The following is a 20,385-nucleotide window of genomic DNA, read 5'->3' on the forward strand; positions in this document are numbered from 1 at the left end:
CGCTTGGGGTTTCCACTCACTACCAAATATGGCAGTGAGAGGAAGCCAGGTGGACAGCAGTGGGAGAAGATGGAACGATATGGATTTTGGACAACATTCTGCACATTTTCTCATCGATTAAACATTTGATCTCAATACTGTTCCCAAAACTACAATCTGTTACAAACAGAGTGGACTACATTTTGTAGACCTTACCCTTTCCCCAAAAAATAAAATAATACCATTGTTTAGAAGGAGTGCAAAAGCAAATTTTGTTATTGCACACATGCACGTCACAGAGTAGGCGTTCCCTAACAGAAATATGCAAATGTTTGCTAGAACGCGCCAATAGGATCTCGCTAGCTCGTGCTTGGCTCTGCCCACCTTCTTGCTTGTTCTGCCCACTATGACTAATTTGTTCCCATTTGAAACGACGGGCTATAGTCCATATTGGTTTCCTGATATATTTTTTTTACTTTGCTAATAGCTTCTCGAATTCCATTGTGTGTGTGTGTGGGAGCGGGGGGGGCGACCCTCTCCGCTACAGCTCTGTCATTGTGGATGGGGGCGTGCTCGACCCTCTCCGCTACAGCCCAGTCAATGTGGATGGGGGCGTGCTCGGCCCTCTCCGCTACAGCCCTGTCAATGTGGATGGGGGCGTGCTCGGCCCTCTCCGCTACAGCCCTGTCAATGTGGATGGGGGCGTGCTTGGCCCTCTCCGCTACAGCCCTGTCAATGTGGATGGGGGCGTGCTCGGCCCTCTCCGCTACAGCCCTGTCAATGTGGATGGGGGCGTGCTCGGCCCTCCCCGCTACAGCCCTGTCAATGTGGATGGGGGCGTGCTCGACCCTCCGTTTCCTGTAGTCCACAATCAGCTCCGTTTTCTGCCCCTTAATAAAATGAATGTCTATATGGTGGTGACCTGGTCAACCTATGACGACCACACACACACGGAAAATCTTAGTCTATGCTAAACTGAGGAGTGCTCAACTAACCCTCTTCACCCCTTGCCTATATTAGGGTGACAGTGACAGCATGGTCAAAGATGTCCCAATCCCAGACTAGTCAATAAGTCAGCAGGACTAATCTCATCAGCCAATAGATAGACACCTGCTGTACACACTTACTGGTAGGCCTAATCATCTTACTCTCACTGACACACACAAAGTCCCTGGACTGGAGGTAGTTACTTACAGACAATGCCTGGCCCTGTTGCATGTTAATTCTATGTTTTTCATTTGGAAGCATCATTACCTAACTTCATTTTTTCTCTGGGTGAGAGAGAGCATTCATGGTTTCAGGAGGATGAGAAAATATGACAGAGTTAATGCTTGCCTGACGACATTGTCTGAAACTGCCATCCTAGAGTCGTGCTAATGTAAAAACAAGGGTCATTGTACGAAAGTTGATAACGTCATCATATTGACCGGGTCTGGTCCAACCCATCAGTTTCTGGGGCCAATTAGAACGTTCAGAATGTGTTTGCATTCTAGAAGACATCAGGATGGGAAGTAAATCCACTCACCATGGAGAAGAAATGCTAGTGCGGGGCGGCAGGTAGCCTAGTGGTTAGAGCATTGGACTTGTAACCGAAAGGTTGCGAGATTGAATCCCTGAGCTGTCAAGGTAAAACAAATCTGACGTTCTGCCCCTGAACAAGGCAGTTAACCCACTGTTCCAAGGCCATCATTGAAAATAAGAATTTGTTCTTAACTGATTTGCCTATTAACACAACACATCACAGACTTGCCAAACCAGCCGGATCAAGGGTAGTTCTGGAATAAACATGAGACCTTCTTAAAGGTCTAATGTAGGAGAGCCATATCACATGCAGGAACCAGGAAGCAATACTCATCATTTTAGAAACAAGTTACAAAAAGAATGTGTGATGATCAAGGGAACTAGCTGTGTATTTATTATGCAGTGGGCTGCATCAACACAGATGCCATGTCCCAATGTAAAGTTACTTTCCACAATCCAAGCTTTTAGAGATGATCCAACCACCCCACAGACAGAACAGACTCTGCTTTTAAAGTCAAGCTCTTTCTGCTCCTTGTGAAATATCAATTACTTATTACTCTGTCACAACAACCACCACTCACCTCATCAACTCTCCTCCAGCTAAAATGGGATGAGGTAATGGGCTGGCAGTGCAATGACAATTTATGGAGGGTCATACTAGCATTAATCAGTCTTCACTGCAATGGTTGGTTCTACTCTGTAGTAGGACGAGGAGTTTTTCCTTAGCCCTAACAATAGAACACAGACAGTGGCGTAGAAAGCACACCGTGAACCGGGGGGACCCACAAGCTTTATGGACCCACTCAGATAGCATATGAACACATCATAAGCCATAGTAAAATGTTTAGAATTATAGGAAATTTGCTTTAAAACTGCAACATTTTCTTTCAACCTCATGGCAAAATGTGTATAGCATGAGATTAGCTCTTAAAAAAAGCACGTTTTTAATCTGCCCCATGGCAAAATCTGTTTAATTGCAGGAAATTTGCTTTAAAAACAGCAACATTTCCTCTCAACCCCATGGCAATTTTTTACTATTCCTAAAACAAACATATCTTTTGGGGGGGGGCTTACTCGAATCTTGCCTGCTGGCATTGCAAAACTGTGCTACGCCAATGAACACAGCTCTGCATTGCAAGCCTTAACACAAACCAAAAACACACCCATACAACCAATTTCATCAGCCTCTCTCTGACCTAACTAATATTGATTCATGGAATAGTCAAAACAATTACCTCAAGGTCCTGCTTTCATTAGACTAGTATCAATGAGAAAATGAAATAAGCCTTTATCGATGATGAAATGGGCCTAAGGACATATTTTTGCATGTTAGTAATAAAATATATTCAATGCATGCTACTCTTACTCTTTGTTCATTATGCAATGTACGCTATGCTATTTAGGAAGCCAAGCATTCTTATCTGGATGGGGATAAAAAGGCTGAGCCCTGTGACCTACACACACACACACACACACACACAAACACGGATTCATGAACATGAATGAACACACACACATACACTAGTAGACAAATCCCTCCCTGGAGCCTTTAATGGGATTCTGAGTGTGGGTTGAACTTTCACACAGATAGAGAGAGGCAGAGAATGAGGATAAGGGAGAAAAAAGTAAGGAAGCAAGTGATGAGTCAAGAAAAAAAAAAGGATAGAAAGGGAGATTACAAGCACTTATAGACCTGGAGGCTCCGTTGTTGGCAGAGCAGCAGCCCAGAGAGATGAATATTCCCTGTGGCATACAGTCACAATGAACACATTACTGGCCTGATCCTACCAATTCAGTCCTCTGCTTACCACAGCACACTTCCAAAACACCTCCTTTTTGTATATACCTGACATAGAAACAGGTGGACCCCTAAATCTTTTAACATACACACTCACATAACCTCAAAACACTCTGGGATGAGGGGGTAAACAGCCTCTCGGTCACTCTGACCTCAGTAGCTAGGCTATTTAGTGTCTGAGACAGGGATAGAAATTAAGCTAGCCACTAGTCCGAGGCTAGTTAGCACTTTTCAGACAGGGAAATGTGCCAAACTAGCCCGAGATGCAGGTGAATTTTTGTCTTTTCGAATATTGCATAGCAGATTTTGGACCAGGGCAAGTAGAAATGTTGGTATACTAGCCCGGCTGGCCAGTGCCCAAAATCCTTAAATTCTTCTGATTCTGATACTTTGGCTCTACATCCAAGACGGTGCAAATATTTTGGTGGCCCCTCTAAAAACAATGTCAATGTTTAAATGACTAATAGGGAATTGGCAAATGTTGCAACTAGGCTACCTCCCTCTGTGTGGTCTGATTGATGCTTGTAGTCACTACTCAGCTTTTTATTGTGTGTTCTTCTTTGTAGCGTTTTGTGATCTCATGCACCACTGTGAAGGGCACTTTACATTCATCAAATAAGAATAAAATTAGACTCAGTGGATCAACATGGGCCATAAGTAGAGCCAGGAGTTTTTTCTGCCCATATGACCTGGGCCCTGGAGTTTTCCCTGGGGGGCGCAGGACGTTTTGGAGCATTCAGATATGTAATGTAAAACAAACATGCCTCTCCAACATATTCATGGCATTTCTATCTGCAACACTCGACAACGTTTGGCAAATGAACGTGGACCATGCCAGGTGACATGATCAGGTCACGTGGTCCAGCCTGACTTGGATCAATTCTGAAGAAAAGTAGCAATTGTCATCTAAATTGTAAAAAAGTTTAAAACAATTCTAATAAATGCAACAGTTGGACAATAGATGAAGAATACACTCAAGATATACAATAGGAAAATCTATTGAAAAAATATTTTGTGCTAAAAAAAAGATATGCAAATGAGGCTCATATTATTAAATACAGCAAGTGTGTTTGCATAGATGAATAAAATAACATAAAGGTGTGGAATAGGGCTGCAACCACCAAGCACATGCTCTGTCTAAAGTACCTGCGCTGTCTAGACTGCCTCATTATGTTTGTTACGTTCTGTTGTAGAATTCAACAAGTATCAATAGCAGGATACCCTCGGATTAAAAATCAACATGCTTGGCTCTAGATTTGGGCTCCCGAGTGGCGCAACAGTCTTAGGCACTGCATCTCAGTGCTAGAGGTGTCACTACAGACCCTGATTCGATTTCAAGGCTGTATCACAACCGAGCGGGATTGGGAGTCCCAAAGGGCGGCGCACAATTGACCCAGCGTCGTCCGAGTTTGGCTGGGGAAGGCTGTCATTATAAATGAAAATGTGTTCTTAAAACCTCTTTGGGATAGGGGGCAGCATTTTCACTTTTGGATAAACAGCGTGCCCAATTTCAACTTCCTGCTACTCATGCCAAGAATATAAGATATGCATATTATTAGTAGATTTGAATAGAAAACACTCTGAAGTTTCTAAAACTGTTTGAATCATGTCTGTGAGTATAACAGAATTTATGTAGCAGGCAAAACCCCGAGGACTAACCATTCAGAATTATTTATTTTTGAGGTCGCTGTCTGTTCAATGGGTTCTCATGGGGAAATGATATTTCTTAGGCACTTGTTTGCAGTTCCTACCGCTTCCACTGGATGGCACCAGTCTTTGAAATTTGGTTGAGATTATTCCTTTATGCAATGAAGAAGTACGGCCATCCTAGAAAAGGGTAACGCTGTTGAGAGTTGGCCAAGACTTGAAAAGTAGCGTTAGTTTCCTCTCGTCCTCTATTGAAAACAGATAAGACCCGTCTTCAATTTGATCGATTATTAACATTTAAAAATACCTAAAGTTGTATTACAAAAGTATTTTAAAATGTTTTGGCAAAGTTTCCTGTAAACTTTCGAGACATTTTGTAGTGACTTTGCGCAAATTGGAAGCTGTTTTTTTCTGGATCAAACGCGCCAAATAAATTGACATTTTGGATATATATGGACGGAATTAATCGAACAAAAGGACCATTTGCGATGTTTATGGGACATATTGGAGTGCCAACAAAAGAAGCTCGTCAAAGGTAAGGCATGTTTTATATTTTATTTCTGCGTTTTGTGTAGCGCCTGCAGGGTTGAAATATGCTACCCTCTTTGTTTACTGCTGTGCTATCATCAGATAATAGCTTCTTATGCTTTCGCCGAAAAGCCTTTTTGAAATCTGACATGTTGGCTGGATTCACACGAGTGTAGCTTTAATTTGCTAGTATTTTATTTGAATCTGGCGCTCTGCATTTTCCCTGGCAATTGGCCAAGTGGGACATTTGCATCCCCCTATCCCAGAGAGGTTGTTCTTAACTGACTTCTCAAGTTAAACAAAGGTGATTTATTTTTTATTTTTAAGTACAATAAAAAAATAATTACACCTATCTAAAACATACTTTACAATGTTTGTGAGATAACATAATCACTATAATCCAAGTGTTCATATTCGAAGTGGCCTTCATTTCAACTGTATTAAATTAGTACTTTTTTCAATTCCACAAAAAATCTTTCTTCTCTTTCCATTGATGTAATTATCGAGATGGTGCTTTAAATCCCAGAAGAAGCTTTAGAGTTCCTATAGATTCAATAAAAAGACAATGTATTCCATTGAGCTCATTTCATCCATTGCGGAGTGCGTTTGACAGGTCATTACAAACATTCCTGCAGTCGTAACATTAACAGGGAAAAACGACAGGCACAAGCAAGAGTATGAAAAAGTCGCTTGAGTAAAATGGAAGCAATCTATCCAGTGAGATTTAAGTGCCAAGTGGATTTTGCACCCCTCAAACACAGGAAATAGATGGCTGAGAAAGAGGGTGGTGATGATGTTACTGCTGCTGATGTCATCATTGGAAGCCTTCAGGCTCCATATCCCAGAACAGGGGTCTTGCATAATAGTGCAGTGTCGTAATGACTGAGTCATGGAATAACACATCAGATGTTAAAATATGGACATATACTACATGTTATACTGTGTAGCCTGACAACAGCAGAATAAAATATACCTATTCAACTGCAAACATTGTAATGTTTGTTTTTCCATTGGTGGACACTCAGTGAAAAAGCACTGTTTGTACACTCAAACCCCAGCCTATGTGGCCAGTCTGAAATTGTAATATAGGCTATATTCAGGGTCAAGTTCATGATGCACCCTTATATGGGACAAGGCATTGATTGTTCATAAAGAAATCAGCCAAATCTTCTGCTGGCATAGTTTGACACTCCCACATATGCAAGAAACAGACCTAGCACTCTCGTAACAGGACTCTCATAACACTGTCAGTGAATTAAACTGAAGGTGTAGCTGCATATGCTGGTAGCCTAGCGGTTAGAGAGTTGGACCAGTAACTGAAAGGTCGCTGGTTTGAATACCTGAGCCGCCAAGGTAAATCATCTGTTGATGTGCCCTTGGGCAAGGCACTTAACCCTAATTTGCTCCAGGGGCACCATACTACTATGTCTGACCCTGTAAAACAAAACATTTCACGGTGCCTGTTCGGTGTATGTGACAAAACATTTCACAGTGCCTATTCGGTGTATGTGACAAAACATTTCACAGTGCCTATTCGGTGTATGTGGCAAAACATTTCACAGTGCCTATTCGGTGTATGTGACAAAACATTTCACAGTGCCTATTCGGTGTATGGGACAAAACATTTCACGGTGCCTATTCGGTGTATGTGACAAAACATTTCACAGTGCCTATTCGGTGTATGTGACAAAACATTTCACAGTGCCTATTCGGTGTATGTGGCAAAACATTTCACAGTGCCTATTCGGTGTATGTGACAAAACATTTCACAGTGCCTATTCGGTGTATGTGACAAAACATTTCACGGTGCCTGTTCGGTGTATGTGGCAAAACATTTCACAGTGCCTATTCGGTGTATGTGACAAAACATTTCACGGTGCCTGTTCGGTGTATGTGGCAAAACATTTCACAGTGCCTATTCGGTGTATGTGACAAAACATTTCACGGTGCCTATTCGGTGTATGTGACAATAAAACATTTTTTGTATTAACAGAGAAAGAGCAGTTTGTCATGCCACAGACAGACTTGAGTTCACCAAGTCTTTTAGAATCCCATAGAACAGCAGATAGGTGCAGCACTGAAATGCTTGCATCTGACATACAGGAGGATCATGGTTTACAGTGACACGTGGTTCAATCAATATAATAACAAATCACAGCATTCTATGACAAGGATTGGGATTTAAAATACCACATTCAAATCCCATTTTAAACAATTCAACAATACGTTTACAAGGGCAACCCACTACCTAAATATTACATCAACAACAGGCAGCTTGTTTACAGCTGACCACTACTATGGTAAACATGCAATATGCCACACTTCTGCAGTCCTGCAAATGAGATGCCCAAACGAAGCTTCAGTCCCGTTCAGGGACATGACTGAGTGACAACAATCCGTGATAGGCTATTTGTGGATCAAATAAGAAATGTACTACATTTACTAACAAATAACATCTAACATACCATTATCATTGAATAACATTTAAACATAAATGCATTTTTATCAAATAGCCAGTCGGCTGGCATCGTCACTATTCTGCTGATAAAAATGCAACATGTAGGCTACCCTAAAGATGTATAATGGACAATTAACGTTCCACTAGCTAAACCACATTGAGATGCTAGCAGAGGCACTATCAACAACAGTCTTTGCGAACGCTAAATTAGTATATTAATGACAAATATTCGCCCCTTGCTTTCTAAAAAATAATTGTTGACATCGCTTTATTAAGATTTAAGCAGGCAATAAGGCTCTGTTGTTGGAAAACTAGTCTACGTGACGAGCTTGTTTACGTCCTCCGCTAGTTAGCAAATGCAACGCAATAGGGCTGCTGCACACATCGTTGAAACTCCCTCATCGCATCCAGCATGAAAAGACAAGTGCTAGGACTCCACCGGCATTGTACCCTACCTGCCATGTCTCGCGTGGCTCGTGGACGGCATGAAACTCTCATTGTCCAGGTTTGAAGAAGAGCAGTTGTCCAGCGTGGTTTCGTTTAATGTGGGTCTCTCCGCGGCGTTCAATGACACTGAGCGTAGAGGGTGGAGAGGATTACAGAGCGCGCAAACGCAGCAGCAGATGCGCTACAACCGTTGTGTTTTAAGCACAGCCACTGAGGTAGGCTATGTGATCCACTAGGTTGTGTTTTACGCTACCATAAATGAATTATATTTTAAAATACAAATGTCCCTGTTTGTTTAACTAAGCCTATGTGGCAATGAGATCAGGGGTGCCAATAAGAGTTGAGTGGCGATGAGGTCAGCAAGATTGAGATAATTCATAAACTCATATCTCTTTCACTCACACACACACACACACACACACACACACACACACACACAATTCAAGGGATGTTTAGTCAGAGTTCGATGGAGGATTTTAAAGATTTTATTTTAGAAAGGGCTTGATTGAGCATCGTATTCTTCACTAAAACATTTTTTTCAATGATGCATCATTATTTAACAGTGAATTCATTCAAAATGAAAGACAAAAGTGAAGACTTCAAATAACAACATGCTTGAGAAACAACATGCTTGTGAAAGCAGGGGGATATTTCTCCTCACAACCTGTTATCTCTACAGCCACTGCCCGCTGTAAGAATCCATCTCTGACTGGCTTGTGGTGTCATCTGTGGAGGAGAAGACAGACATGATGAGCTGCAGAACAGGCCTGACTTGAGACAACCCCAGGGTAAGCTGACATCACAGACTGTGGATGAGATGAGATGGAGAGAGAGAAACAGTAGGTCCACCTTTATGATGCTGGAGGCGTTTCTGGAATATCTCCCTCAGTGCACTCAGGACCAGGTCAGACTCTACAGCAGAGGGTGAGCCCACCTATCATATGCACACACACACACACACACACACACACACCATTGTCTCAACCTCACATCGCCATACATTGGACATAGTCTATGACTTTGATTGACATGCCCCAGTCATGTTCTCTCACCGGTCTGAAGCTCATGGTCTTTCTGATCCTCTCAGCGAGTGCCCCTGCAGGAGGAGGGGGGGCGGGCATAGAGGGAGGTTGGGGGACCCAGGGTGGGAGAGGGCTCTTGGAGACATCTCGAGAGCTGACACTCCGTGTGAGGAGGGACGGGAGAGGAGGCAGAGGCCCCTTCCTCAGGGCCAGGGAGGTGGAGGTCCCTGTAGCTCTGTTGGGTAAGGTCTTAGAGGCTGGACCTATGAGAGACACCAAAACAATTCTGTCCTGTGTTCTTCAGTCTTGGCTCTGGAGACACACAGGGTGGGTGCACATGCTTTTGTTCTAGCTTAGCACTAACACACCTGATTCAACTAATAATCAAGGCAATGCAAAAGATGATCCCTCTTAGCCAGCAGGGGGCCTACCTCTGTTGTTCATGTCCCTGCTGTCAGCCTCCACGCCCCCCAGACTGTAGATGAGGCTGCAGATTACTTTAGATGTGTGTCTGTCCGTCACATCCTCCTCATTTTGTCTCTCCATCCTGACCAGCTTCCTCAGAGCAGGGTCCAGCTCTCTAGTCTGCAGACAGGTGAGGATGATGATGCATGCGACATTAAAATAGCATTGATGACTGTGATATAACAGATATAAATGTGCAATTAGACTTTTATGAATTATTCTATGATGATCATAATACGCTGTCAGATCAAAACCTTGTATTAAAAGCAATTACTCTCATCAATGTACTCTGTACATTTCATGACTCTAGGACCAATGAAATGTGTTCAAAATACCTTCTGAATTTCATAATTGTTAATTGGAGATAAGAGGTTTTCATCCGACAGCTACATAATAATGGTTGTGTTATGGATGTGTTAAAATAACAGTGGTGTCAGGTTTGTGCTCACGCTGAGGCCTTGCTCTGGGTCCACTCTCACCTGGGACTCCTGTCTGTGGAGAAGAGAGAAGATTAAATCAGCCATTTGTCTTTTACTCCATTCTAATGCAGCATCATAAAATATATCTAATAGTGAATTGTCTGAGTCTGTCTGAGCTCAGTGTGCAGATGTACTATATTTCTAACTCTGACGCATATGGAGATGGAGTGCTGATCTCAGATCGGCTCTGTTCCTGTTCACAGATACAGCCTGAGGAGAAGTCCACACTGCCAGTATGGTTCATCTGCCCACTAGCTCTGTCTGAGAGAGGGGGAGAGAGAAAAAGATGGGGGGTTCAGCAAAAGAGAGCAACATATAAAATATTATGGGAGAAATAGAGTGAAAGACAGAGAGATGGGGGAAGAGGAGACAAGGGAGAGTAAGAAAGAGAAGAGGACTGGCTTGCCTGAAGTTGAGTGAGCCTATTATAATGTAAATATAATCTGAAGTGTGTGTGTTTCTCTCCAAACCTGGGGCTTGTTGGATCTGTCTCTCCACGGCTGCACAGAACCTCTCTGCCTCTGCCTCATCTGCAAAGTTCAGGCCCGCCTGGCAGTCCTAAACAAACACACACAGCCAGTGTGGGAGGTCATCAAGGACCAGAACAATAACCTTTTCAGAGCTATGCTATTAGCCAAAGCCTTTTTAGAGCCAGTGCTATTATGAGCATGTTACAGAACCAACCAACCAATGAACTCACATAACCCTGTAGGCCTAACCCTAACCCTAACCCTAGCCCCACACCCTGGCTCAACCCTAACCCTAGCCATTAACCTAACCCCAACCCTAGCATAACCCTAACCCTAGTCTCAACACTAACCCTATCACTAGCTTAATATCCACACACTGGCTCAACCGTAGCCTCAGCCCTAACCCTAGCTTCGTGTCCATACCAGGCTCAACCCTAACCCTAAACATTAACCTAACCCCAAACCTAGGATAACCCTAACCCTAGCATAACCATAACCCTCAACCCTAACCCTATCACTAGCTTAATATCCACACACCGGCTCAACCCTAGCTTCATGTCTACCCCAGGCTCAGCCCTAACCCTAAACATTACCCTAACCCTAGCTTCATGTCCACATCCTGTTTCAACTATAATCCTTAGCCACCACAACCCTAACCCATTTAATAGCAGAATATTAATTAATTTAATATGCCCTTAAAAGCTGTTCCATGAGCAGATTTGTTGCTTTGGTCATCAGGATTGAAACATAATTATAGAGTTCTGTTTGATAAGGGAATAACTTAACTCTTAAGATGTGATTTCAGGGCATGTCACTTACATTTGCAGGGAAGGTGTGGAAGTAGGGGTGGGGTGCAGAGTATCGAAAAGGAACATACAGCTCCTGTTCCCACAGCAACTTAGATCTCTGGTAGGTTAAAGGAGAAAGAGAGTAGATAGATAATTAAGTGTACATAAAGTTGATTGGAGGTACACAAGACACACTCCCCACCTCTCATCATGAGCCGCCGGGCTGTTACCAAGAACCACATACCGGATTTTTAACAGGGTCGTTAGCAAATTCGTTTTCATAGTATTTTCTGCAGCTACCTAGCTCAAATTCTAGATGTCGGATTAAAACGAGACCATAGCATCCATAAAGTGACCATTAGACTTTTAAAAAATTGTATTGACTAAATTTGTAGGTGCAAAAGTTTTATTAAACTGATAATGTATCTCACAAGTACATTTCCGTCCATTAAGAAAGAACATTGTGCTACCTTTTTGTAGCATTTCTGACAATACTAACCATTTTTTTTTATCGTAGCAGCGTATCGCTGCAGAATGATGTGGTAGCCATGCTGGTTAAGTGTGCCTTAAATTCTAAATAAATCACAGACAGTGTCACCAGCAAAGCAACCTCACACCATCACACCTCCTTCTCCATGCTTCATGGTGAGAACCACACATGCGGAGATCATCCGTTCACCTACTCTGCGTCTCACAAAGACACGGAGGTTGGAACCAAAAATCTTACATTTGGACTCATCAGACCAAAGGACATTTCCACCGGTCTATTGTCCATTGTTCGTGATTCTTGGTCCAAGCAAGTCACTTCTTATTATTGGTGTCCTTTAGTAGTGGTTTCTTTGCAGCATTTTGACCATGAAGGCCTGATTCACGCTGTCTCCTCTGAACAGTTGATGTTGAGATGTGTCTGTTACTTGAACAGTGTGAAGCATTTATTTGGGCTGAAATGTCTGAGGCTGGTAACTCTAATGAACGTATCCGTATAAATTTTACATAAAATTCGATCTGATCTTCATCTAAGTCACAACAATAGACAAACTCAGTGTGCTTAAACTAATAACACTCAAATTATTGTATTTTTCTTGTCTGTATTGAATACAGCATTTAAACATTCAGTGTAGGTTGGAAAAAGTATGTGAACCCCTAGGCTAATGACTTCTCCAAAAGCTAATTGGAGTGAGGAATCAGCTAACTTCGAGTTGAATCAATGAGACGAGATTGGAGATTTTGGTTAGAGCTGCCCTGCTTCATAAAAAACACTTTCAAAACGTGAGTTTGCTATTCACAGGAAGGATTGCCTGATGTGAACCAAGCCTCAAACAAAAGAGATCTCAGAAGACCTAAGATTAAGAATTGTTCCCTTGGATAATGCTGGAAAGGGTTACAAAAGTATCTCTAAAAGAATGTCCACGGTAAGACAAATTTGTCTATAAATGGAGAAATGTCATTACTGTTGCTACTCTCCCTAGGAGTGGCCGTCCTGCCAACAGGACTGCAAGAGCACAGTGCAGAATGCTCAATGAGGTTAAGAAGAATCCTAGAGTTTCCTAGAGTTTCAGCTAAAGACTTACAGAAATCTCTGGAAGCCTCTGTTGACGAGTCTACAATACGTAAAACACTAAACAAGAATGGTGTTCATGGGAGGACACCACAAAAGAAGCCACTGTTGTCCAAAACATTGCTGCACGTCTGAAGTTCGCAAAAGAGCAACTGGATGTTCCACAGCTCTACTGGCAACATATTCTGTGGACGGATTAAACTAAAGTTGAGTTGTTTGGAAGGAAAACACAACACTATGTGTGGGAAAAAAAGGCACAAAATCAAAACATCATCACAGGTGGAGGGAGCATCATGGTTTGGGGCTGCTTTGCTGCCTCAGGGTCTGGACATCTTGCTATCATCGACGGAAAAATTAATTCCCAAGTTTATCAAGATATTTTGCAGGAGAATGTAAGGCTATTGTCCGCCAATTGAAGCTCAACAGAAGTTAGCTGATGCAACAGGACAACAACCCAAAAGACAAGTAAATCAACAACGGAATGGCTTGAACAGAAGAAAATATTCCTTCTGGAGTGGCTCAGTCAGTCCTGACCTCAACCCGATTGAGATGCTGTGGCATGACCTCAAGAGAGCGATTCACACCATACATCCCAAGAATATTGTGGAACTGAAACAGTTTTGTAAAGAGGAATGGTTCAAAATTCATCCTGACTATTATGCAGGTCTGATCCGCAACTACAGAAAACGTTTGGTTGAGGTTATTGCTGTCAAAGAAGGGTCAACCTGTTATTAAATCCAAGGGTTCACATACTTTTTCCAACCATCAAGACATCAACAATTATAATTGTTTGTGTTATCAGTTCAAGCAGACTGTGTTTGTCTATTGTTGTGACTTAGATGAAGATCAGATCAAATTTTATGGCCAATTTATGCAGAAATCCAGGTAATTCTAAAGGGTTCACATACTTTTTCTTCACACTGTATATATCATGTTGCTGTAACTATTTTTTTAGAAATAGGCCTATTGTAAATGTGTATTATTGTTGTGTCCCCTTCATTATTGCAAAAAGAAATACAAGTACAAACATAACTTTACGCTACATATTATTTTGACAGAGGTAATGAACTGTCCATTCATCAGCACAGCAATGTATAAAACAGGACCATGTTTGATACACCAGTGGTTCTGAGCTTATGTTAATGTTACACAGTTAAGATAACAGTTACAGAGATCAGGAATGTAGACAGGCTCTATCTACATGAGCTACTGTGTCCAAGTCACCACCACCTGTTATGTTGGGTGCCTAATGACCAAAAAAGGATGTTATTATGATTATGTATTGCTAAAATAAAGGTTTAAGGAAATACAGGCATGCACCACATTACTACAAGCCAAAACAGCCCAAGCCCAATGGCTTGTAAGTATAAAAGCAAAGCTCGCTTTCATTTCAGAAAAAAAATCTTGAAAAGGTAGCTTAATCGGATAATGTCATACTGGTATGTGAAGAATCCAATACTTTACCTTGTACGCGGTACAAATCCCGTTATTGTGGAAGCATGTCCTCTAAGAGTATGAATTAGACTTTTTAAGAAGGTTTGAATTATAAGCAACCTGCATACACATAGTTTGAAGTACATTACTAACATAGCTACTGTAGTAGGTCAAAGCTATGTACTGGAAAACCTTGGTGGAGCATGGGTGGAGTAGGAATTTTGGTGCTCATGTGAATTTCCTTTTTTTTCGGCTTCAGACCTATTTCTACTTCTCATTTAAAACTTTGTTTTTGTTTTTAAATAAAATGCAGTTAATAGTCATCAGTAATATGCAAAGCAAAAACACATGCACACACCCTTTAACACAAGCCTATTGTTTTTTAAGGAACCTGTGCTCTCACGGTGACTGGTAAAGACACACACACACACACACACACACACACGCGCGGAGAGAGATAAAGAGATTCCAATGAGGCCTGCTCTATGGAGACTGAATAAACAGGTCAACCTGGCATCTTGCCAGAGGTCAGAAGCACTTCCTGCTTTTAGTTTTAAACCAGAGACACAATGAAAACAGCCATGACAACTTAACAGCCATAAAAATAAAAAATAACAAATAAAATATGATATTTATGCACACTATATGGTCTCATACTAATCTGATTGCTGATTAAAAAAAATCTGTAAATAGTAGAGAGAGAGAGAGAGGTAACTCCTCTGAAGGTCTGAGTGTCTGGTGAAGCAGGTGTTATGACTCGTTTGGTGGTGGTTCCTCTGACCTTGACGCAGTACACACGCAGGAAGTAGGAGTGTTGTGAGCTGTCTTCGACCAGACACACTACCCCAGAGCCCTCATGCCTCCACACCTGACGCCCAGGGAAGGACACATACACCTGGGCTACTGCTGAGACCACTGCCTGAAACGAACACACACATGTACACACTCACAATTTGTAACCGGTTACAGATTAGGTTCACTATTTAACACACTAGCTCTCACAGTCTCACGACATAATTAGACAGTTAAGTTCAGGCATTAACTCCGAAATCTTAAGGTTAGGCATTAACTCCAAATGGTTAAGGTAAGGGTTAAGGTTTGGGATAGGCATAAATGAAAAATCGCAAACAAATTGTCTATCGCTGGATGAGAATTTACAACCTTTGGAATCAGATGCTTAACCAAAAAATACTTGAAGGTAGCAGTGCTCACTGTTGCCCCTAGTGGCCGGTTTCTACGTCATCTAATACTGACTTGTATCAAGAGTGACCTTGATAGTCCAATACTGACTTGTATCAAGGGTGACCTGGATGTACAATCTATATGATTGTACATTTTACACTTGTAACTTACTACTAGGTCGTGGTATTCAAAATAGATGGCATTTGTATCAACCACAACCAAATTATCCCCTCTGCCCTCACACACAGCCCTTTCACCTGCAGGGCTGGAAAGTACTGGAAAGTACCTCAGGACTTTCAAAGATCATCACCATACCTGACTGGATACTATATATTATTGTTTGTTACTTATTTCATCATAATATTTTGTCTGCAAAGTTTTTAAAACCAAGGATACAATCCGCTATGTATTTATTTGGACAAAGAAGCTAAAACTTTAAATTTGGCTCTATACTACAGCCTTTTTGATTTGAGATGAAATGTTTTCTGAAGTGACAGTACAGAATGTTACCTTTTTTTTGGAGGTTATTTGAATAAATATCTGTTTTAACATTGAGAAATTAATGCACTTTATGTACAGTTCCTTCAGAAAGTATTCCACCACTTTGTTGTGTTACAAAGTGGGATTCAAATGTATTTAATTGTCATTTTTTGGTCAAAATTCTACACAAAATACTCTAATGTCAAAATGGATGATGAGTGAGAAAGATGCACAAAGATCATGACCCAAATGCATGCTAACCTCTCACCAGTACCAATAATGGGGGTTAGCATTTTTGGGGGGTATCATATTTATGCCTCTGTAACTTCTTCACTCATCATTATTCATGAGTCATGATTATATGTAATCATGCTAGCACCCACAATAATGTACAAGTGTTCAAAAACATCTTCTATTCTTATTTACAATAAAAGTGATTCCAAAATCACACAATACATTATTAACCATTAATTTCTATTGGGCACAACATAATACGAAACACAACTGCGAGAGAAAGAAGGAAGAATGTTAAAGATGCCTCTAGGGGTTAAACTGACCTTACACTTGGCTCCCAGGAGAGTGAAGAGCAAAGCATTCTCACGGACAGTCAAGAGGTTGCTGAAAACTGGACATCCACACCCCCCATTGCACGCCATCCCCCTCTCCTTCTCTCTTTATTCTCTCTCTCTCTCTCTCTTTTTATCAGCAATTCACTGACAATTTCTGTCTATGTACCACACACTGCAGTCTCAGTCAGAGATCCAAGCTGTCCAAGTACATTTACAGTGCACAAAATGTGATTACGCTTACCGTCCAGTACATTCACTTAGTACATCCTCATGCAAATGTCTGTATGGGTATGCATGGTGTTTGAGGGACTGATGCGTATGTCAGATAAAAAAATATACAGGCATAGTACTGTTTTTTACTGACACACACGTCAGTCACTTAAACAGATACACACATTTGCATGAGGAAGTACTGAGTGAAGGTGCTGTACTCCATGTGAGACCACATCTTCATACATGATGCATGCTGACCCAAACTTCCTTAAAAACAAACATTTATTTAATTAAAATAGATCCAGTAAATTGTATTTTTTTATTTAACCAGGCAAGTCAAATTCTTATTTACAATGACGGCCTACACCGGCCAAACTCGGACAATGCTGGGCCAATTGTGCGCTGCCTTACGGAACTCCCAATCACGGCTGGTTGTGATACAGCCTGGATTCAAACCAGGGTGTCTGTAGTGACGCCTCTAGAACTGAGATGCAGGGCCTTAGACCGCTGCGCCACCTGGGAGTCCACAAAACAAAGGCAATGATATTATTGATCAGCCTGTGGTCAGTTGGTCTGACAGCTGGAATCTCATATGTGCTGGTGACAGAACAAGTAAAGGAAAAAGAGAGAGATAAAAGCCTCCAATCTCACATCATTCTGATTACTGCCAACAGAGGACAAACTGCTGCCATCTCAATCTTGAAGGGGTCCAATTAAAAACACATGTTGACCAACAACAATGAAAAGAGGCTACAATTTTCCTGACGAGAAGATCTGACCAGGTCCAGAATAAACTTGTAATCAGGAAAAACTCCTGGTCCTGGTGATGATTGGTTCAAATAAGGACCTTAACTCTTGAGCTCACAGTACTTTTGCACTGTTTCGCTATGGCTATATTCATCAATCTGGCAAGAGGGCAATATTTATTTTACAATAAAGCTATGGCCTTTGGCTTGCAACTGGAATTGTTTATTTACAGAGCCTTCAGAAAGTATTCATACCCCTTGACTTATTCCACATTTTGTTATGTTAGTCTGAATTAAAAATGTATTATTTTTGTCACCCATCTACACACAATACTCCATAATGACAAAGTGAACGTTTGTTTTTTGTCTTAACTTGTCTTACACACACATTATTAGATTATATTCTTATAATTCTAATACATTTCACACAGTTTCAGAGTGGAACACTTTAGCCATTATCTTAAAAAAAATAAATTATTCTATCAATATGACACAAAATCCTGGGGCTCCTCAACCTACCTAACAAGTTATTGCAGTCTGAAGCAACTGATCTGCACACCGGTGTAAAACTTGTTTGCAGTAGGTATGGGTGCATTGAAAAACTGTGATGTGATGCTCAATTCAAAACGCTTTGGGAGGCATTCCAAGAGGGCATGAGCACACCAGCTCCAAGCAATCGATGGAGACTCATGAGTAAAACCCTGCAAGAGTATGTAGTTGAAAGCACAGTGGGTCAGCATGATGATGGAGACAAGAGGGAGTGTAAACGACAGTTTTTTAGCATTTTGGATGCTGTGCTGGGGGAAATGTCATCACAATTTAGGGAAGAAAATAATCAACTGGCGGAAGCTCTGTGTGCCATGAATCCAAAGAGCCCAGACTTTTTGGATGTGAACAAGGTCAAGCCATTGTTGTATCTAACCAAAACTGAACCAGTGGAAGCTGAGTTTATTGTGGCTCGCACATTCGTGAAAAGTGAAGTTGCAACCATAGCCAGCAAGAACAAATGGACCCCACTCAGTGTTCTTCAAAGATACAGTGGGCCTTTGTCAGCAATGCTGTTGGCACTGAAACATGGATTACCATTAGGGGCATCTACAGCAATGTGTGAAAATTCCTTCTCCACCCTGAAGAAGGGATTCTGTGAACACAAACTGACCGTGATACATCAGCTTTGCGTTATTTTATGGGTATAGGGACAATAACCAATGTAGCCTATTGGTAGTGCTCTGAGGTGAGACCTAGTGCGTTGCTCCTATTGTCCTGGATGTCCACTTTGGTGGTACTGAAATTGGCAGCACATCCTTTCATCGTGCTGACTGGCAGTAGCCTTCTGTCCATGGTCCTGAATCATGGTTATGGTGTGTGCTGTTTTAATGAGCGCATCATGGGCTATCAGTCTCCATGGGGCTTCTCTTCAACATCGCTTGCTTTCTTGTGTGCAAAATAACAGTTGTTGTGTATATGGCTGCATTTCAGATAGGCCTACACTACATTTTGTGTGTCACAGTAGTATAGGACTATTTAGTTTGCTTTTCTGAAACTCTCCCACAGAAAATATTGCGCGCCTGGAGAAGTGGCGGCATGGCTTACTGTAGGTTACGCTCATTGCGTAGTGTCACAAATTAGACAGAAATGTAGCCTATATAGTGCCGATTTTAGCTTGTATATCTTGGTGGGCAAACAAAAAAAATGATGTTTTATGCATGCCAGGAAAGCCACAACACTAAACAATACATTCATTGCACTGTAACGGTGACAAACGGTTCCCACAAACTGTTAGGACCTGCCTAAAGCTGTACCAACAGCAGAGCTTTCTTTTCAGCAACATGGAGTGAATCCTTACCACCGCTACAACTGGCTTTCAGCGGAGCCTTGTCTGGCAGCGAAACAGTTGATACAGCCTCATTTACTGCCTTTTTAAAAACCACAGCTGATATGGCTGACTTGCTTAAACAAATGTGGTTACTACTGACTCCTTGTGGATTTGTGTATGTGGATAAGAACCACATTCTCCTTCAACTATAACGAACGTCAAAATGAGTTTTGACCCACAAACATTATTAAATTCATGTCCCGAAATTCATGTTTATTCTTATATCATTACCACTTAGCTCTAAGTATAAGCCAGTGCAAACAAATGGGCCGCGACAAGTTAGGCCTATTCGTTCAGCACTTTCAAAATGGACACAGACAGAAATTCAGATAAATGTTATTTCAGATAAAATCAGCAAGATGTTGAGGCCTTAACTTGGCTATCCTTTAAGTCACCACACAGAGAGAGAGACGTGGTTAGCCTACCATTTGAAGTATTTTATTAGGCTTATGTGGTCTTATAAGGAAGGAAAATACAATCATGAGGATCCACTTTTATATACAACCATACCGACGCACAGAAAACAGCCCTTGTAATATTAACTGGCCCAACAACATTATATAGTATCTCTTCCTCGTCAAGAAAAGCCCATGAGCAAATTATAATACACAAAGAAAGCAAAACAATGAAATCATTCCAACATTGCCTAAATTGATGAATAAGATACAATTGAGATAGACCTATATAAGCAATAGGCCTATAACAATTGAGATGTACAAACTATG

The 20,385-nt window shown here is 41.5% G+C and overlaps 2 protein-coding genes across 2 annotated transcripts in view; both read right to left on the reverse strand.

The window, feature by feature from the left end:
• Window positions 1-8,503, reverse strand: part of LOC139413545 (6-phosphofructo-2-kinase/fructose-2,6-bisphosphatase 4-like) — a 54,754-nt gene extending 46,251 nt beyond the window's left edge. Inside the window, exon 1 of the mRNA XM_071161045.1 lies at window positions 8,387-8,503. Coding sequence (XP_071017146.1) covers window positions 8,387-8,429 — 43 coding nt within the window. The 5' untranslated portion in view covers window positions 8,430-8,503. The remainder of the gene's footprint in view (window positions 1-8,386) is intronic.
• Window positions 8,504-8,857: 354 nt separating this feature from the next.
• LOC139414352 (actin nucleation-promoting factor WAS) lies at window positions 8,858-16,958 on the reverse strand. The gene is made up of 10 exons (XM_071162269.1): window positions 16,814-16,958; window positions 15,376-15,513; window positions 11,634-11,720; window positions 10,815-10,902; window positions 10,491-10,605; window positions 10,315-10,357; window positions 9,832-9,985; window positions 9,431-9,663; window positions 9,228-9,312; window positions 8,858-9,104 (listed from the first exon to the last, which is right to left on the reverse strand). The coding sequence occupies exons 1-10, from the start codon at window positions 16,910-16,912 to the stop codon at window positions 9,052-9,054; spliced, it is 1,095 nt and encodes a 364-aa protein (XP_071018370.1). The 5' UTR covers window positions 16,913-16,958; the 3' UTR covers window positions 8,858-9,051.
• Window positions 16,959-20,385: the final 3,427 nt, after the last annotated feature.

Source organism: Oncorhynchus clarkii, chromosome 7 (genome assembly GCF_045791955.1).
Source record: "Oncorhynchus clarkii lewisi isolate Uvic-CL-2024 chromosome 7, UVic_Ocla_1.0, whole genome shotgun sequence".
In the NCBI taxonomy this organism is placed as follows: domain Eukaryota; kingdom Metazoa; phylum Chordata; class Actinopteri; order Salmoniformes; family Salmonidae; genus Oncorhynchus; species Oncorhynchus clarkii.